Source organism: Balearica regulorum, chromosome 15, assembly GCF_011004875.1.
Source record: "Balearica regulorum gibbericeps isolate bBalReg1 chromosome 15, bBalReg1.pri, whole genome shotgun sequence".
Taxonomy (NCBI): Eukaryota; Metazoa; Chordata; class Aves; order Gruiformes; family Gruidae; genus Balearica; species Balearica regulorum.
In genome coordinates, this window is record NC_046198.1 from 15,579,749 (window position 1) to 15,600,552 (window position 20,804).

The 20,804-nt window shown below is 37.5% G+C and overlaps 2 protein-coding genes across 9 annotated transcripts in view; both read right to left on the minus strand.

The window, feature by feature from the left end:
• On the minus strand, positions 1–16,035 carry LOC104640465 (radial spoke head 10 homolog B2). 6 transcript variants are annotated; one of them, XM_075767196.1, is made up of 21 exons: positions 15,966–16,035; positions 14,350–14,682; positions 13,879–13,954; positions 13,554–13,622; positions 13,172–13,345; positions 12,013–12,098; positions 11,268–11,388; positions 10,255–10,431; positions 9,418–9,559; positions 8,828–8,949; positions 8,173–8,362; positions 7,284–7,395; positions 7,120–7,199; positions 6,867–7,015; positions 5,942–6,049; positions 4,689–4,865; positions 3,785–3,913; positions 2,548–2,599; positions 1,916–2,026; positions 644–839; positions 1–218 (listed from the first exon to the last, which is right to left on the minus strand). In XM_075767196.1, exons 2-21 carry the CDS (start codon positions 14,604–14,606, stop codon positions 17–19), a joined length of 2,730 nt encoding a protein of 909 aa, XP_075623311.1. In that variant the 5' UTR covers positions 14,607–14,682; positions 15,966–16,035; the 3' UTR covers positions 1–16. The 6 variants fall into 6 exon arrangements, with proteins under 6 accessions (XP_075623311.1, XP_075623308.1, XP_075623309.1 ...); XM_075767193.1 differs by having other exon boundaries at positions 8,828–8,952; XM_075767194.1 differs by lacking the exon at positions 15,966–16,035 and adding an exon at positions 15,471–15,509 and having other exon boundaries at positions 8,828–8,952.
• The window catches only part of PMS2 (PMS1 homolog 2, mismatch repair system component), a 13,047-nt gene continuing 8,090 nt past the window's right edge, over positions 15,848–20,804 (minus strand). For 2 of the 3 annotated variants that reach the window (XM_075767200.1, XM_075767202.1), the window contains exons 11-15: positions 19,744–20,656; positions 18,813–18,980; positions 18,224–18,324; positions 17,141–17,310; positions 16,378–16,759 (exon numbers count right to left, since the gene is read on the minus strand). In XM_075767200.1, the coding sequence (XP_075623315.1) occupies positions 16,616–16,759; positions 17,141–17,310; positions 18,224–18,324; positions 18,813–18,980; positions 19,744–20,656 (1,496 nt within the window). In that variant the 3' untranslated portion in view covers positions 16,378–16,615. Of the gene's footprint in view, positions 16,029–16,377; positions 16,760–17,140; positions 17,311–18,223; positions 18,325–18,812; positions 18,981–19,743; positions 20,657–20,804 lie in introns of those variants that run through there. The other variant, XM_075767201.1, reaches the window with a different exon arrangement.

Genomic DNA, 20,804 nt, shown 5'->3' on the forward strand with positions numbered 1-20,804 from the left:
TTTCTCATCAGAAGATTTATTTCTTCTTTCTCTTTTTGCCAGCAGGCACCTTGGTAACAACCGGGGGTGCTACAATGGGGGTGTCTTCCTTCAGAGGGGGTACTAACTGTGTGACCAGCTCCTCTAGCTCCTTAAAATCTGCACTCTTGGAGTCAGATGTTTTTTCTGCTGCAGCTGCTTCTTGCCTTTTTGTCTCCTCTTCTCTTTCAGCAATAAGTCTGAGTGAACAAAGTTTGCATTTAATATACTGCAAAAGAGGGGAGACAGATTTATACTGGCTAAGCAACTGCATCTATGCTCACAGTATGAGCAATATAAACTGTCATATTGCAGAGAAGCAGAAAATCTGTCTAGTTACCACTTCGAGTCTGACTTACAGTAGGTTAAAAAAAAAAAAGTCTTAACTGCCCTTTACACAGAGAGGGCTCAAGTGCCAGGAAATACAGAGTTCTGTAACCTGAAAGCAGCCTGTATTTGTTGCTCCTGACAGTAACAGAAGTCACGAGTTACATTCTGTATGTTGCTTATTACACCTGGATTTGTTTTCCTAGTTGCAGTATGCCATACTAGTATATTAAAGCACACTTCAATAATTTTGTTAGTAGAAGATAAGCAATAACAGTACGTAAGAGACACCACTCACTTTGCCAGCTCCTCATCCTTGATCTTTCTCAGCTCAGCTAATTCAGCATCTCGTAGTCTATTTTCTTGTATTTTTTCCCTCAGCACTTTTTCATGCTGGTAGGCAGGAAAGAACTTAGTTGTAAAAAAGATTTGCACCTGACACATCCACAAACTAAATTCCTCCTCTTGTTCAGTTTTGGCTTCTTTTGGTTCATCTGCAACATGTAAATTAAACATGTTTATTTAGCAGGGCACTTTTATTTCTAAGGTACTACAATAGTTTTGGCCTACAGCATTTCAGATCTGATACACTGCAATGAGAAAGCCTGGCTGGTGCATGGTACAGAAGATGACAGCTGTGAGAAACTTCTAACTGATGCATGTGAAAGAGGGTGGGTCTTCAGAGTGTCTTCTCCCTGGGAATGGCATCAAGAGAATATGAACTTTCCCTTTTAATCCTGTGATAAATGTCTTCCGCGGTAATCCGATGACATTTCAGTATCCGTGACTCCTGTGTCTGGGGGAACAAACACGTCTACCTGAAAGAACAGAATTGCATGTGAGCGTTCAAATGTGACTGTCAGAAAAAGAGGCTGGGCCCAGCTGCTGGTTTTTCAGATCTGTAACTTGTCAGTCATCAGATTTCAGTGAAAAAGCTCACGACTACACAAAGATTCCTGTCTACATATGGTCTTGGATTTGGGTTCTTTATCTGTAGAAAAGATTTAACAAGCACAAAAAAAAAAATATCCAGATGAGCTCTGCTAATCAGCCAGAAGGGAGATGATAGTGTAAAAAGGTTACTAGCATCACCATATAAAAATGCTCTTACTGATTTCTGCATGAATGCTGGCCTGTCATAACATAAGACATCTTATCCCAACCAATGGTGGCACACCATTAATAATAATTCTTATATTAGGTAAAAGAAGCAAGACATAGCAATAATATATTTCATTTGTCTAAGACATTAAAAAATGGGCAGGCTTGCGGATTGAGCTTCTCATAAAGTAAGTACAAATTACAGCTTATAGAGGCCCTACAAATAAAATGTGGCATTTTAAAATTGAGGAAACCATTTAAGTCAGTACTTAAATATTTCAATTATTAAGTTTCATTTTCTTTAAAAAATTTTCTTTTAAAATCTTGCTCCAGAACTAATGTTCATTTACTGCCCTCTTGTGTCAAGCTGAAATCTGCATATACAATTAAAATTTCACAATTCAAGAGCTGTAAGGGATTTTTTTTTTTTTTTTTGGTGTTAAGTCTTAAAACAGTAGGACTGCTTTACCTGTCAAATCCTTTGCTGGACAGAAATCTTGTTCTTTTTCTGCATCCCAGCTGAACAATGATGGAACATCTTTAATATCTCCATGAGTTGTGTGAAATGAGAGAGCAGTATCTGATATTGCAAAGAAAGAAAATTAAAATTACTCGTCTGTATCTCTATGCATTAAATATCAGGTTTGATCTTCCATGCAAACAAATACACATTGTCATCTGACCTTACAGCTAGACCTGTGGTTGAAATACTTCTGTATGGATTAAAAGTTTGTTTATAATGAGGGCACAATGCAGAGTTCAATCTCCTGTTTCCATGCCCAAATGAGTGGGACAGAACAGGAAGAATTTAGTTTTAAAAAGCCTTTAAATTATTTTTAAGGAAAATGTGATAGCTTCTAATTAAAAAGCACCAGAAGTTCAGCAATTCAAACTTATCCAGCTGTCTGTGTTCAGGAGGTGTGGAAAGCTAAACATAAACCTTGTCATAACTGCCAAACTGAACGCAGCTACCCTCTGTAACTGCAATACATTGAGCTGTTTCAATGATCAGCTAGTTTTAATCATCTTTAAAGTTGCAGAAAGAGTTAATCTCCTCTAGCACCACTGCTTATAGATGCCTACGGTAACTACAGTACTCACCCAGTAGAAATTCTTGAGGAAGATGCTCTCTGTCTTCACAAGGTCTCAGTGACTGGCAAGAAGTTTTAAATTCAGTTACTAAATGCCTGGACTTGTGTTCAAATTAAAAAGTTAAATCACATATCCATTTGAGTCATGCAAATTCCTACCGCTAAAGCATTCTGCCAACCAAATGCATTCTGCAATTATGCCTATTTCAAAACGTTTAAATCGCAATAGTGTTTCACACTTCCAAGTATTAGCAAATCGGTCGTAACACTTTACCTTCGATACCAGCCAGGGAAGTAGGATTATCCTATATCAGAGCTAGGGAAAGATAGAAGCACAGGGAGTGAAAGCTCCTGTTCTTAAGCATGTCCCTCTGTTCTTACGTATGTCCCTCTGTTCTTACGTGTTGCTCTACAGACTATTATTTATCTGCTCCTGAGGAAACAATCATGAATTTCTATTCCTGACTATAGAATATTCTCCAGGAATTGTATTGAGTTAAAAGGAGAGAACAACATTCAAGAGTATATCTGAGAAGGATGCTTTGAAATCTTTTCAACTGTCATCCCAAGCACATCCTGCAGCCTGATGATGCCATTCTTTTCAGACAAGTCACAGTAAAAGTCTCACAAAAACTCAGGTCAAACACAATTCTAAGTGTTGGTATATTTTCTAAAAGTCAGGAAGTTTCCAAATTCTCTGATTTCCACGATTCCAGTACAAAACAGTAATCCTTACTATCTTACTCTGAAATCACAGGAGTAAACCGATCCATTTTTGGTCTTGGAATATCAAGAATCTCATTCTAGTCATACACTGGGTACAAAATTGTAAAGGCAGTGAAGGGGAAAAGTTTGCTGGAAGACTTCTGAAAAGTGTTTTAGGAATTATATTACAGTTACCTTCCCCAGTGCTTCTAAATCTCTCTGCCCACTTCTCAGCCTCTCAATCCCCACCTTACAAATAAAGGTAAAACTGTAGCTTTACTCACCACTGTTTTAACTAATGTAGAAGATACCACTCAAAATTCTAATTAACATGTGTTACGTGTATGTGTGGGAACAAATACTTTGTCAGCAATGGAAACGCACCATTTCTAGGCTTGTACGTGGATCCAGGCATGGGAACACATTGTATTTATTTTAGATGAAATTCTAGTCCCTTTCAAAACTTAAAACTACCTTGGGTGCTCTGTCACCCATGAATTGCAGCCCTCTGCTCCATCTTTCAGTGTGGGCTTTTTACATACCTCATGTTTCATTTCATCTTGTGATACGACATTTTTGCTTGAAGATGACCACGAACAAGTGTAAAGCTCAGTTGCCTCAGAAATGTCATCGTTTGTGTGTGGACCAATTATACTTCTGCTGTAAGTGCACTAATAAGAAGTAAACACAAGAATTTTACATTCGATACATTTTAAATTAAGATTTTCTTTTAGTCTTGGAAAATCTGACTATTTTAACTGGACCATTTCACTGTGCAGCTGTATTAATGCTTGCAGTGATGCAAGGGAATGGGTTCTATAGGATGGGAACAATTGGCCAGAGAATGGGAAGTGGCTCTACTGGCTTACAGAGATTGAAATTAGGTGTTTGTGAATGCTCTTTGAATTAATAAAAATACTTTCATCTTGTGCATAATTCCAAATAATCACAATTCTAAGCCCTGCCTTCAACTACCCTGTGCAGCTAAATTGCACCAGTGTCACAGGCAGCATCTCACAACCCACAAAATCCTTATTCAAAACTTCAGCAAAAACAGATCATAGCTTAACTGCTGGGAAACAGCAACGTTTGCTACATACAACCGCAATGCCATTTTTACATGGCAATTTTAGACATTCAACTTATACAGGACATGCATATCTTCCATCAGTCAACCAATTTGTCAATTCCCCTTCAAACACCGGAAGACTTCACGTGTATTTATAGTTATCTAGGAAAATGCTCAAGTGTGTTAAAACTCTCTATACTGATGTTACAATCTAAGGTAGCAACAAACAGAAAAAGCAGAAGGGCCCAATCAAATGACTGTTTATGCCAAAAGAGGAAACTGGTTTCTATGTTCAGGAAACACAGAAAATTGGCAGGCCTGACTTAGCCCTCAAAATGGACATATAATAATACTTAACAGGTTTGCATCAACTTTACCTGGGACAGAGAATATTCTGGGTACAGAGACACATTTGTGATTCCCTCGGAGAGACCCTCGATTCTAAAGCTACTTCTTGTCCGATTATCACGATCTATGTGCTCCTTAATCATATCACTGGTAACGTACACTGATGCACAATCAAGAAGAGCTTCAACAAATTCAAGAAAAACCAACTAGAGTAAAACAAACACAGTGATTCATTCATTTTTACAAAATCCTTTCAGTAATGGGCATATGTACCCGAGCAAGCAACGAACTCAAAAGCGGTTGGTTGTGCAGCCTCGCTGGCCTCATTTATCTACTCAAACATCCCTTCTTCTGAAGAAAAATTGAAAACTGCCAAAACTTAAACAAATTCAAGTGGTGACATACTGTGTTATGACTTATACAAGTCATATTGAAATAAACTATTGCATAGATTTTTGCTGTATCTGGAGCTATGTGAAATTTCTCTAACAAATAACACACAACTACTGCTATTACCTAAAATGTTTAATATCATACAATGCTTCCGGAAGCCCCAAGCATGGGTGCATAATTAATCCCTTAGTAAGACTTACACTGTGTGTTCAGTTTATTAGATACTGTTTAAAACAATACATTCAATTATGTCATTTACAATAGACCATCACTGAGTAAGAGATAATTCTTTAAGGGTGAAGGCCTTCTATAGCGGGCCAAGATGTCGCGTAGCACAAGTCTTCCACAGTCGCTGCTCTGCCTCATTGAGGTGGCAGCACTTCACACATCATTAATGCCGTTTCTTGGATCACCAGATTTTCAGGATCAGTGGGTTCACATCTTAATTCTTGACCCATCTTAACATTTCCAGTGCTTGCCTCGGCAGCTGGAAGTGCTGGGATTCATCCCTGTGTAATCACTGTATGCACCTATTGTCAGGTAACTGCTCCCCCCACTATTATTAGCAGCAGTCTCCTAGAAATGGTATTTCACCTTCTGGGTTACAGCACTCTCAAGGAGTTATCTGCATGGTCAGGTATGCTGAGACTGTACTAAGAAGGGCAAGATAATAAGAAAAACATGGAAGTACACGAGCTAAAACAGAAGATATAGGCAGAACAAAGGAAGACAAAAAATAGAGGCTCAGGTTTGGATGCTATTTTTTTGGAATAAATTAATTAATTCTCCTCCTGTTCTAGCATATAGGACAGTATTTGCAGCATTTTTTAAAAGTAATTTTAATTGTTCCTGTAGCAATGAACTATGATGGGTTTTTTTCCATACACACCTCCTGCTCCAGGTTGGCATTGCTGCTGTCATGTAGAGAGGGACCATCTTTGACAAGTATTTCCACAAGTCTTGAAGCAGTTAATTGTTTGCTGAGAAGTTTGAAATCCTGGGTAAGATTAAATGTTACATGTTAACAGCACTTAAGGCATTCCCACGTGGACCTAATCTAACTCCCTTTAAAGCCTGCGTCAACATTTCCAGGGGTTTCAAATGCTACTTCCACATATGTAATTAAACGACAGAGTGAATTCTGACCCTACTGAAGTCAATCGGAATTTTTCCTAGACTGCAAAAACAATGTTAAGAAAGAATTTGTGAAAGCTCATAAATAAAAATATAAGAAATTACAATTTTGCCATCTGATATTTTTATTAAATTTTTTCATTAAAAAAAGGCTTGGATTTAAAACAGTGACAGTGACCCAAAACTCAGGCATATCAATGGGAATTGCTCCCTAGCTTCAGTGCAACCTTGATCTGTCCCCGAATTACTGAATTTTAGTAAAGAATCTCATGTTCATAATGCAGTATATTAAATCAATGCATTATTAAAATGGTTTACTGTATTATTTCAAAAGCTGCTAGTCTTTGAGTTCCACCAGTAAGACATTTTTGTATATACATTTTACAGGATGGAAGAAAAAAAGAAAAAAAGCCAGCAAAAATATTTATATTCCCTTAAAACACATCTAAGATTTGATTCTTTGAAATGATCGAGTATGAAATCAGAATTCAATCCTGCAAAAGTACATAAATTATGTGCATAGAACAACTGTCCCTTTCATGTTTGTTGGACAGTTTGTACAAATAACAGCACTCCTACCTTTTCAACTGTGCAGAAACCACACATAGTATTTTAAAATGCCCATATAAACGGAACAAATAAAGCACATCTAATCACACACAAAACATTTAGATTATTACATTCAACATCCAAAGGAAGTTCCTCATTTTCATTGTGGGTTCAAATGGAGGTCTGGTACTCGGTCTACAAAAAGCTCTATATGTTTCCCAGCATTTGTTGATGTAGCTCATGGCAAAAATTGTACGTCGTTCTTCAGAAAATAAGATACCTTTAAAAATTAATTGGGAAAAAGTAACAGTTACAATAAAACTGTGATGTACATGGTACTAATTGATGAATTCTGCACAGCACAGAAGAAATACCATTACTTACCTTGGATACGACAGGCAGCGGGAATAACATTCCTGGACATCATTTCTAAGAAACACTTATGCAGATAAGGACCTTTCTCCCTACAGTTGAAACAAAAATACTCTGGCCTGGGAAGACTCAAACTGATTACGCTGAAACAAATTTCACTAAAAGATGAAACTTACTTGTGCTGTTCATGATAAACATGAAATGCTAGACGAATAAGGTAAGATAAAAATGTTCTGAACAGTAAAGTCTCATGTGGACAATGTATCTCCTCAAGAGGTGTTTTATCACCTAAAAAATTTGACAAAATAAATCTCAATTGGTATCATGTACATTAAAATGCTTATAGGCATAGTGACTTGTCAGTCTTTCTTATCCCCCCCATCTCCACCTATCACAGTGTAGTAACACTCCTGGAAGAATCAGACCAGGCACAGCACCAGTTCCAAACAAGCAGGTCGGGGAGAAGCGTCCACCTATACCTGAATCTTAGCAAATTCTCTCTTTCCAGAAATGCACCCACTCAGCATATAGGAATGAAAGGAGAAGCAAAGTTGGATTTAAGCCCTTCACATACTAGGGATGCTGCAGTGCATCCCACTGCAGGTCTAAATGGAACCAATTAACTGGCTCTGTGGAAGTAAAAAAAAAAAAAAAAATTACATGCAAACCAAAGTTAAGAGCATGGGGCGTGGGGGGGGAAGTGTAAAAAAAAAAAAAGTTTCTTCTATTTCTCTTTCTCACACCTCTTAAAACTACATGTAATAGTAATGGCAAGATTACTATTATTACTTCCTGTGCAAGTAAGGGTAAATACAACTTTTTAACAGATAGCTCTTTAGAACATTTTTTTAAAGTGGTATTTTAATTTTGCATTTTCTCACCTAAGCACCTGAAGCGCCTGGAGAAGTGTTAATGCATCTGCTGCGAACTCACAGGCACAGAGGTACTTACTCAGGGCTACTTAACTACCAGTGTCGAGCTATCAGTAGAACTTGCCACTCCAACTCTCCACAGCTTACTATTAAAATTCCTAGATTCTAGATCCCGATCAACAGCAATACAAACCGCTCAATATCCGATCCATTTCAGCAAGAGTTATGTTGGAGTGATGAAAATGGCAGTCCTTCAGAAGTCTCCAGAATTGGAGCTTAGTCATGAGGAAGGTGGTGTCAAGAGAATGATCGCAACCTAAGCTGCTGTAGAAGGTGTAAACTCTTCTCAGTTCTGTAATATGCCTCAACACAGCAAATTCTACCTAAATAAAGTAGGATATGTTTTCAGCATCGTCTCACAGCAAGTAGGGATCAGCTTGTATTGATCCTGTAACTGGGCATACAATGTTTTTGATCTTACAACTTCAAAGAGCATACCCCTGCTTAAGTGTTCATGAGAGCATTACTCAAATGTAGTCATAATACATATTTTTTTGTGACTGATAAAAATACATTAGTCTCTGTCAGCAGACAAACCTCACAGTAGCTAAAGGTAGCTGCTGAATGCCCTTGCAGATATGCTAACATATTTTTTTATTGTTTTCTAGTGGATGCTCAGGAAGAGGCAATACTGTCTATTTATTCTTTTTTGCTTTTCTGTTCCCATGGCCTTCAGATTTTCAAATAATTCTTTAATGGAAAGGGTTACTTTAATACAAATAAACCAGAAATAAAATATGAAACACACTGCGAGGGAAAACTGAAAATATCAAACAGTAGACTCGTACTTGTTTCACTTCTTCATGTCTCTCTTCCCTTGGCAACAAGTCAAGCAGTGAAGATATATCCAACTCAATATCTGATCCCAGAACAGAAGTATTTTCTGAGCAATTAATAATTGTGATGTTTTCTACTATGCAAATAAAACAAATTAAAATGAAGTTAAATACACACACAGAGGGAAAATAAAATATGTATTATTCCTTCTTATCTTACTGACTTCAAACTGAGAATAATAGAGACTCCTTTATAGTGAGGAGTAGAGATTTAATAATCAACATAACTGAAGAGCAATTTTGTCAAATCCAACCCCTAGCCCAAACAAAATGCAGATATTACATATGTTATGAAACTTTCAGACAACAGTGTTTCAGAAGCATTACAAGATGTAGCGTGGATGAATCACTCAAACTGTCATGCACAGGAAACAAGAAGCATGGGAGCAAAAGTCATTAATTATTAAGATCATTCCCACCTTTATCAAAGTTCTTTGAAGAAATATGTCTGGCTCTTGAGTAAGTATGAACAAATTCACATTACAGAAAAAAGGAACAACAAAATGTGAACTGTGTAGAATTTGTTTTCTTAAGCTGCTTACCAGTGCCAAGATGACTTCCTGTGCAAATGGCATTCAGCTCTTCTGCATTCATTGCATCTACTTGAAAAGCAGGATATTCTACTATATGATCATCTATAAACTCTCCTTCATAAACATGACCATTCTTGAAAACAAACTTGCCCTACAGACAGATTAATTTGATTAATTTCAATATAAATATAAATCAAAGATCAGAAAAAATAAACCTAATGCTCTCAATCAAATTTCCTTTTAAGAATCTTGGCTAAAATGCAGTATGTGAGATAAAATAAAGCAAAATAATTTCTCCTACCCTTTGTCATCTGTTAAATAAAGCACACTGCTGGGATGAAGAATTGCCTATATATCTGATTTTGAAAAATATTTTGAGGAAAAAACATTCCCCTTTTCATACAGAAAGACTTGTTTGCAATCTTTACTTTGCATATGTGGCACTCCACTCACACTTGTTTGTTTTTTTAAAACAGTCTGTTAATGTGAGAGCATCTCTCTGCATGGATAGCTTGAAATCCATTAGCTCATACTGTAAGAGTGACAGTACTGACCACTCGCTGCAAAAATCAAGATGCACCTATTGCACTGAAAATCTCCACAGTAAAACATGTTTCTTTATACACACAACACACATCTAACCACAGAGTCAAATCTGTGGCCCAGCAAGGTCCTTGGAAGGACTCCTACTGCTTTCAGTGGACTCTGCCCTTCATGTTGGGATTCCACCCACAATGCAAATTGAATGTAGTTTTCCACACAGAAATCTAGAGATCCGCTATACAGACCAGAATAGTCTCCTCTGGTGTTGTCTGTAGTTTCGTCTTATGACTTGTCAATACTTACCTTGCCATGCTTCTTATTACAAGCCCATTCACCATCGTACACTGCTCCACTGGCATATATGAACTTCCCATGTCCCTGACGTTCCCCATTTACAAAATCACCTATGTATTCATTCCTTAAAGGATACTGAGACACAGGCATTCTCTTCAAAAACCATATGTGGGTGCCATATCCATGCTGAAAAAAAAAATTGTGTGTTTAAAAAAAAGTCTCCAGAAGAGCTACTATTGTCCAGACTTTTAAAAAGGAGAACCACCTAGGCATCTTTAAGAGCCACCGTTGGCAAATCTCTCAAATAAAAGTAGCCAGTTGATAGCTGCAGTACTTCACACCATCCATAGAACTACATTGTACAAAGGTGCATGGGAGAAGCGCTTAGAGGACACATCAAATCAACACATACTTGAGCGAGCTCTACTAACAGGACTCCTAAAGACATTCTTCCTTTTGACTGTTATGTGGAACAGCCAGGTGAGGAACATCATGCCAGACAGAGCGCCACGATGTTCCAAAAGCTGGACTCCTTGACAATTTTATACAGAGTGAAAAGACAGAGGAAGTAGCTCACATTCTTTTTTCCAACAGAATAACAAACGGAAGGAACAGAAAATGCCAGAAATCATCACCTTCCATCATAAAATTTTCACAATAGGGAACAGTGTTGTCTAATATTTTACAGGTGACACAGAAGCAAATTGCCACTTATACTGACTGCTGAAGCCATATCTCAAGCTAAGTAACATTTAACGTTTTACACTTTTTTAAATGAAAAATGTTTAGATTTTCCATTAGAGAATTAAATTATCATTTTGTAAGTCTAAGTCAAAAACCTTTTAAAAATTTGGATATTGCTAACATTAGAATCAACTTACAATAAACAGCATATTTCCGCTATCTCAGCTGGCAAAAATCACACAAAGCCCCTTCGATACTGCACAAAGCTCCCCATCTAGTTTTACTAGAGTAATGGACAGATGCTGAACTCAAGAGGTTGCTGGGGAAGAAATTAATACCTGTATGCCATACACCCACTGTCCCATATACTCTTGATTAGCTGTCAACCATCTCATTCTTCCTTTTCCATGACGTACATTTTTCTCCCACTGACCTTCATAGATATTTCCAGACTTGTAGCTGCAAGAAAACAAAAAAAAGTTAATGACTCATTCATAGTAAATTCTGAGTGGATCTTATGAAAGCGAGGTTTATGCAAAACTTCATTGCTAATAAATTTAACATTTATTAATGCTAAATATAAGCATTAACTTGAAAATTGGCTCACTGTGACATGGATACAGAGGTTTGATTATACCCACTGTTCACCTCCTTACAAATCACTGTAAAAACATTAACTAGTTCTTTTTTTTCCAAAGAGTCTTTGCCATAGCTAATAAAAATATTATTTTATATATAATTCCACAAATAATTCATTTATTCATGAAAGCTGTTCAAATCAATTGAGTTTATTTGGTTTTAAATGTTGACTTGTGGTTTACCAAAGCTGATTTTGGATTTTGTCTTTAGACTTTTTTTTGTGGGAATGATCAGCATAAATATACCAACATAAAAATGTAAGCTATAGAGAATGTCTATTTTATTATTATAAAGCACTTCATACAATTATTTATTCCACTGCAGAAAGTACACACTACCAGGAAATGGTAGCATTTGTATCCATTTTAAACAGTAGGAGAAATGGTATAATAATACATGTAAAATTAAAAAAATGAGAATAAGAACAAGTGTTATCATGTTTACCATCTCATTCCCCATCCTTCTTTGATGTTATTTACCCAGTCACCTGAATACCAAGAGGTACATTCCTGATCATAATAAACAGTACCCTGAAACAAACAGTACAGTCAATTTAAATACCTATTCATCTATATTAATAAAACATGGCATACAAATTAGGTAAGGCACACATAATCATGCTCTTACTTATAGTCACTTTGAGACATTGTATTGAAAGCAACTGAAGATATAAAATTAAATAAAAAAGCAGCCTCTTTTGATGAATACTAGTTAAGAATTTAAAAAAGACCAAGTGTTCAAAAAAACCATAATCATATTACATAATGTCAAAGTCTACCATGTTTTTCAAACCACTTGGAAATACTCTTCAGAGAGCTAACTTTTGGCAACTTAATCACAGTAGTCACTCTGAGGTAGATCAGTTTTCTGAGTCATTCAGAATTCAACTTCTAAGAGCAGGTCTACAGCATCAATTGTTCTGTCTTTCTCTGATAGCATCCTCTCAGAACAAACTGGACAGACCATTGCACTGCTGACCATTCACAGCAGCCTGTGTGATTTTAGTGTCTCATTAGTGACGCAGACCAAACCCCATGTGATTAGAATGGATTTTCCTCACATGCTGAGCAATGCCTTCAAAATGTCAGGCCCAGAAGAGTGTTTCAATCTGGATGCACAAAAAACCTGAGACAGATAAAAGCACTACTTGCCTTTAAAAAGTTGCAACTAGATGTTACTTACACTAAACAAGGCAGTCTTAATTGTAATTATCGTACTTGGTCTGCTTAACATTTGGGAGGCAGGATCACTTTGTCATTACTGGGAAGTTAACTGTTCTGTCATTGTTACGTGGCTACTGATGCGGTCATCAGTTTTGACTTTGTCATCACCTACTTGGAGCAGCATCAAGGACAAACCCCATAGTAGCCCAATTATTCTTTTAGGATATCATTCACCTCTTCCACTACAAACAAGATCCCATCCCAATTGCTTTAATTAGCATTCATGACTTCAGAGAAGATTCTTAGGAAAAACAAATCTCTACACAGCATAAGACCACACAATGGCACAAAACATGTTTGGAAAATCTTTCCACAAGCGTGCTTGCTGTTCTAGAAGGTAGTCACCCAAGATCATGCTCTCATTTAGTGTTCTTACTTACCTTACCGTGTCTTTTGCCTTTACACCAATAGCCAATGTAAGAAACAGGACAAGTACCACTCCTGAAAAATCCAAATCCATGCCTAACTCCATTCTTGATTGATCCTTCATAAATGCTGCCATCATTCCACGTATAACGGCCACTAAACATCTGCACATTCCTAACAAATGTTCCCTAAAAGATTAAATTACAACATTTAAAAAAGTAAGACTCACTGTTCCCCAGCTATCTGGGAGAAGTCAGGCTTGTGATTGAAATCACTGCCATAGTTCTGCAGTTGCCACCCATGCTGTACCAATTACTGCAACTTATCTACTTTCCTTGAATTTGCACAGCTAATTGGCTGTAAATGTGTTCAGTTATAAGTTAAATTGCATTTTACCTCATACTTCACTCCATCAGCCCACGTGTAAGTCCCCTGTCCGTGCATAAGCCCTCCAGAAAACATGCCCTTCAAAACGAAGAGAACAGCATTGTTTGCAAATTTATTCTTACAACTGAAGCCTGGAGTGACTTTGTAAGACTTCAAAATAATGACATGTTAATTCCCCTCCAACTACTAGTTTCAAATGAAGTTTTAATACCAGAAACCAACAGAGCTTTCAATGCTTACACAAGCTCTACCTCCACCTACATTAAAAGAAATAGCCTCCCTGTTCTAGACAAAGACCTTGATTGATTTTTTTTTTCTAAATTTAAACACTCACCTTATATGTATTTCCCCCCTCAAAATATGCAAATCCTTCACCCTCATACAATCCATGGACTTTTTCACCTTCATAGCTACAAGGAAAACAAACTAAAGATGAAGATTTCAAGTCACTGCCAGTAGACCTAAATCTCTACAGACATACAATAACTGACCATTGATTTACCATGGTCTACACACAGGCCAGTTGTTGCATCCTGCGTAGAAAAATGAGCTACAAGAAGACTTCAAATTTTTTGCACCTTCCTGGTAATATTTCACATAATTGTTGTTTTGCCTCTCACCCATATTTCCTTCAATTAAGAAAACAAGCACATTGCTAGCATTTACTAGCTTACAGGCAGGCAACTAGGTCTGAATAACCTAATTCACTGCCTCAAATCAAGAGTCAAACTGTGTTTGAATGACATTGGGTACACCAGAGATACTTAAATGAGAATTCTTGACTTCACTAATGTAACAAGCATACCTTTTCACAATAACTTGAGTAAGAACAGGCACCTCGTAGTACTGAGGAACATCTTGGGTTGGAGGTTCCTCTACCTCCTCTGGTTCTTTATCCGCTATCACCGGTGGATTTGCCTGTGTTTCTTCCACTCCATTCACTGAGGTCTCCAAATCTGTCGGCTTTGTTGAACTACTCTCAGCTGTAGCATCTTGTACAGGAATAGGAGGACGTACAGATTTTTCTGCCTTCTTGCCATCTTTCTTCTTATCCTTTGCCATAACTACTTAATTGTTGCAACGTGTATTTTCCTCCTGAACATTTACTGTCTTGTGTAAAGATTTTTCCCCCTATAATCTATTTGATAAAAAAACCAAACCAGCAACAACAAAACAGCTAACTACATGAAAAATTATTAACCTTTTTTTAATTATACATGCATGTATTTTAAGTTCTTTCTGCAGTAACAGTTCCTGAGGGCAGTGGTTTCAGTTTGTGGTAGGCAGACCACAGGGCTAACAGGAAGCGATGCCTGTGAATTACCTCTAAGAAGTCCATCAAAACCACGACACCACTTCTGTTGTAAATAGAATTACTTCTGCTACACAGCAGTCTCCGTCTTTACTAGGAGATTTTTAGGTGTATAGATATAATCATGTGGAAAAGTTGAAAAATATATGAGTCTGGTGAGTTTCTTCAAAGTTACAGCATTAGTATTACTGATTTAACTTGCCTTTAACGAGTTGCAGATTGAACCACAACAGAGAATAACCAGTACAGCTTAGAAAAATAGTTATTTTGCCAATTAAGAGCAATCCAAAGGTTACAGGACTGCTTGAACAGCTGCAATCACAATTCCCACTCGTTTCACAGACTGATCATCGCTGTTTTGTAACACAAGAATCAAATCTGCGTGCTGCAGTGGTGAGGGCTGACAGGGACAGCCTCAAGCAACCGCCATGTTCTCCCACTGCTTACTTCCAGCCGCCGCCTCGTTCCACTCGGGCAATTACAGTATCAGGTCAACTGCGCAAAGGGCCCGAGTGGGAGAGCGAGGGCAGGCCGGTGCTGGAGGCCCTTCCCGCCCGCAGGGGAGCCCCACCAGCCCACTGAGCTCCCCACCGCCCCAGACCACCGCCCCTCGCCTCACAACCGCCGCGGTCCCCGCGCCGCGCAGCCGCAGTGCGGCGATGGCTGCCGTTACCATACCAACCGCGCGGCCGGTGGCACCGGGCCCGTCCCCGCCACCCCGCAGGCCGGTGAGGAACAGCCCCACCGGGGGTAAATCCCTCCGGGCGTCCCCTCCGCGGTGCCCGGGACGCCCCACGCTCGAGGAGGTCACTGCGGCAGTAGCCAGGCTAGCCCGCCCCTGAGGAGAGCCGGTCCTCGGGCTTGCTTCAAGTCAGGAGAGTCTTTCTGCCTTACCCTGGCCCAGAGGGAACAAAGTTCTGTCTAAGCCCACAGCATCAGCCCCACAGCCCAGAGAAGTGCCAGGCAGAGGGCAGCAGCATCACAAAACAAAGATCTCTTAGGTCAGATCTTGGTCTTAGAGAAATGGAAGAGGTTAGCTATTTAAGGGATTTGTGATTCAAAAAGACAATTTTCTATTGTGGTTCTACTGAGACAGAATTTGGACTGACCTGATCAGCAATGCCTGGTGAGACAGCTTTTTTCCATTCATTCTCAGAGAAGGAATCCCAGTTCTTAAAAAAAAATAAAATGTTTGGAATATGGATGGGAACAATGCTAATTAAAAGTAAATATGCCAGATGAATTATTCTAGTCAAGCACTGAACACAGATGCCAGTAAATTAATCATTAAATGCAATATTAATGCTTGAAGTAACTTTCCAATGAAACCCAGCTTTACTATAAGGAAAAAAAAATAATTTAACTTGTGTATCATTTACATTCTCTTTAAAATTATCATATACAGGATGTATAAACATAGAAAGTTAGTATTTGTTTTATGGCATTACTTGAGTGTAAAATTCACATTCCACTTTAACAATTAGTATATTTGCTATAAGTGACATTCACCTACTCTGGATCTTTATATATAAACATATTTATTTTTTAAAAGTCTTGATTACAAAAATAATACACACAGTAAATCACAATAAAAGAAATGTTATTTACACATGAATTCCAGTATGTTGATATTGTTGACTTGATAGGGATAACAACAAAAGTGGGCTAAAATTTTTATACTCAAAATAAGAGAGTCATGATAAAAGCTCAAAATATCACCAAGAATTAAAATCAAAACTGTTAATAAACAGAAACTGACTTATTCTGGTGAAATCAAGTCTAAACTGACTATGTGTCTCATAGTAGGCCTTCCATGGGGGCAGTTCCAGGGATGCTCAATCTCACCCATGTGGGTGACCAGTTTTCTCATTTCCTGCACATTCAGTGCTGTTCCAATCATCACCTACAAGGGGAAAAAAACCCACAAAACAATTACTATTTCCTTTCTCCAGATTGACAACTGACACAGATAAAAGCAGCACTTTGGCTACTACAGCACATAAATATTGCACAAGGCATTAAAAGCAGAAAGACAAGATGACCAGAAGACAAAATACAGTTAAGTATGTTTGTATGTGCACTAGTTTGAAACAAAATAAAAAAACTAACAGAAATTTTTCCCAAGTTACAGTAGACAAAAACACAAGGAACAAAATGAAGGATAGTAGCTGTTGACACTCAATAGTAAATAAACTTCCCCTGCAATATATATAGATACAGCCACTCATAACACAACAGAAAATATGGTATTTATTTGAAAACAAGCATCAAGTGCTATACTTACAGACTTTCTGCAAGCTCGAGAAGCAAACATCTGTCTGACCCTGGAGGGCCTACACATGACTCCGGGGCAGTCACTTAACATGAAGATCAGCTCATCTATGTCTTGTGGACCAAAAGTCCAGTTTTTGCTTGTCGGCAACGATATTAATTTAACTCTTTGAGTTACGGGAGCTGAAACATTTGCAATAATTAATAAAAAAACCCAGAGCATTACACAAAATTACCTCTTTGAGAGAAAAATTGAGAAACTACTTTGATAAATTATTATGGTGTGGCCTGCATATAAACAAACGTTTAAATTTAGTCTTTTGATAGATGTTATAAACTAACCACAGTGGTAACTATGGCAGGTATCTTTAACAAAAAAAATTGCTTGTGAACTCAGATAGATCTAATTTCTGACAAACCCTTCAATTTCAAAGAACAAATGGTTTATGAAGCTATTTTGCAATTATGTGACTACAAAATAATTGAGGATTTTTGTTGGTAAAAGATTGACAATTAATAGCATTTTAGGCAAAAATTGGAGATTCTGGAATGAAGAATATGGAAAAAGGCTGTAGTGACTTCACAAATACCGAAGTGGTAACACACAGCACTTTCATTATTCTTGCTGTATAAGGAAAACAGTAAGGACTCTGCAAGGTAACACAATTTGCTCAAAAGTACACAGCAAGTCAATGCTTAAGCCATAAGGAAACCTAAAGAACATTATTTACCAATGGTATCTATTAATTTAAAGTTACTAGACTTATTTGCCTGCACCTAACCCTGCTGGGACCTGCAAGTGTATCAATATAACAAAAGGATTTTTGTGTAAAACGTCCAGAAAAGACACATCCAGCCACACAGTCAGTGACTCCAAAGAGTCTTCAGGAACTTCTGTAAAAAGATGGTGAGAGAAATACTCTACAATGTTCTGTTAAATAGTGCAAAGAGACCACAGAATTGTAACTCTTAAAAACCAAATACTATAATGCACATTATTTCAAAGTTTCTGCTAACTACCAAAAGAGATTTTTACATAATAAATGAGATGAAACCGTTGAACTTTTTACTTCCAGTATTTCTGGCCCAAACTCACCATTTTCATTTATGACAAAATCAAACCCATTTTTTCTGAATATTTCCAGGTTTTCAATCAATACAGTTTCATTTACAGCTGTTAAATTGAGATTTTGAGGCCTGAAAGACAGAAAAATACAGTATTGCATAGGTATACAGTGCAGGCCACTTAAGACAGGTTTCAGAAGCAATCTAGAGATACTAATACAGAGCTCTATTAAAACATTTCACTTTGTTTAAAAAAAAAAAAAATCTCATTACTGAACAGATCTCTTTCAAGCATTTCTCGAAGAGTTAAGACAGTTGGGCAGCACTCCCTGTTGCAGTAGCAGCCTCCAATATCCCCACTGAATAACTGTGGGTGGCTGTGTACACCCACTGTGAAATCTGTCTGACCACTGACTTGCTGCATGGCTACAACTGTTATCTGTGGAATTTATTTTTCATGTGAAGATTGACTCTTTGAAACACAGAATATAAGAACAACTTTTATCTTAAGTCTTTTGAATGTGTGAAATGCTACATAAATATATATAATCATAGATATCCTCGTGAAACATTGAATTAAACTTAAAAATTATTAGTGTTAAAACACTGAAAATACTTACGCTATCAGCTTCTGACCTTGAAGAACAGTGTGTTGTTGTAGCATCTCAAAGTTGTATTTCTCATCAGTAGCATGTTGGTCAATTATGAAAAGATCAGAATTCAACTTGACTATTATAAACCCCAAATTGAACTGGCCAATTATTTCCATTTTTGCAAACATTTCTTTACTGTATGTAGAAGATATAAACAGATTATAAATTACACCTCATCAGTTTTCAGGTTAGACTGTAAAACTTAAAAACATCTTTTTCTCCTCTGCAGAACATACTTTACATTTAAAAAAAAAAAATCATTTAAGCAGGATATGAATGTGAAAAAGCAGAGTTATCTGGAATCTGCCACTGACTGATGAGGCCATTTCTGGCAGAACGCAATCCATCACTAAGACAGAACTTGTTCTGGATTCTCCCATTTTAAATAGAGCCACTGGTGGTGACAAAATTAGAAATGGGCAGTATGGCAATAGTCCAAGTGATTAACACTGAAGGCAGCATCACAGTTTTGAAGGCAGCTGACATACTTGCCTTCTTTTTGCAATTAGAAGGCTTTCCTAACACTTTTTATAACCCAAAATTAATAAATTATACACTTTTACTGTCCAGTGACCACCTGAATATGATTTATTTTCACAGCCACGTTTCTCCGACGACACTGCAAATTACAAGTCTGAACTAAGCCAAATTCATGATGTCTGTGGCCGCCTTTCTAGTGTCTTTTACACATTCCCTTTGCACTTAGTTCAAACAGCTGCTCTGTCAGGTAAAATAACTTGTCAAATGGACATTTTACTGACATGAATTCAATAAAAGATATATCCAAAAGTAACAGGTAGATGCAAGCCTCTTGTCCACCCTCCAAGACAAGTCTCGTATTTTTCCTTAACTATTTTTATTCATTGAGGAATACAGTATGTTAAGAAGGTGAAAATACCTGATCTCTTTTCTTAATTCATCTTCTGCTACTTTATTTTCTCCAGGAGTAATTTTTGCTTTGAATCTTCTGTAATTTTGTGTTTCTGTACTTTTCTGTTGTTGCTGTATTACTTTTTTCACCTTTTCTGCTAAAACCTTCATAGAGAATTCAAGCGGCACAGTTTTCTTTTTAACTTCCACCAGCACATCAACACTTGGCATATAGTTCCTAGTATTCTTCACTTCAGGACATTTACCTGCCTTGAAGTCATCTGCTTCACTTTTAAAGCTTCTGCTTTTAAAACATTTTACTCTTGAGGAAGAACTACTGGCTTTTTGAGATGACTTATCTTGTTTAGTACAGTCATTCACTTGATTTAACTTATGTTCAGCACCCAAGACCTGAACATCGCATTCCAATGATTTCTCACTACATCTAACAGTTTTGGGATATTCATTTTGAAGTAGTTCTTCTGAGCTACAGAATTCTTCTTCAGGGGGATTAATTACACTTTCACTATTGATGCAGCTCCCAGCTTCTGGTGTACTACATCCAGCATCTGACTCAGAAGTGCTACAGAATCCAGAATCTACATTATCTTCTAATTTTCTCAAATATCTGCTTGGAATTGACATCTTTGAGTCCATCTTACGACAATGCTCAGACTCCTTAGTCAAGGCAGCCTTTTGAGTCTTTGCAGTACTCAAAGTGGTATCAAGTGACATTTGTCTAAGGGAGCTGTGCTGCTGTTTTACTGGTTTAGGGCTTCGAAAATTACTCTCTGTCGTGTGATGGAGAGAGAACGACTCCCTTAATCTGGCAAGAGTCATTATTCTTTTTCCTTCACCACTTGGATTTTCAGTCTCAGAGTCAGGCAGCATTTCTACCTGAGGCTTTTCTGTCTCTTCAGGAAAAGTCTTCTTCAAGTTGCCTAATAAAACCAGAATAAAGAATATTGCAAAATTCTAAGTTAGTTGGAAACATGAATTAAATGATGTGCTTTAGTTAGGGGAATGAAGAGAGAGGTAGAAAAACAGCAAACTCCTCAAAGGCGCCCTTAAGCCTCAGACAATGACTGA

Bases quoted from the DNA above. Each gene is read 5' to 3' on its own strand.
- LOC104640465 (XM_075767193.1), bottom strand. From the start codon at position 14,606: ATGGCAAAGGATAAGAAGAAAGATGGCAAGAAGGCAGAAAAATCTGTA. The intron at 13,955-14,349 runs GTATGCTTGTTA...TTTTCCTTGTAG, and splicing joins ACTCAAGTTATTGTGAAAAG to CTATGAAGGTGAAAAAGTCC. The intron at 8,363-8,827 runs GTACGAGTCTAC...TACTTTATTTAG, and splicing joins GACATGAAGAAGTGAAACAA to GTAGAATTTGCTGTGTTGAG.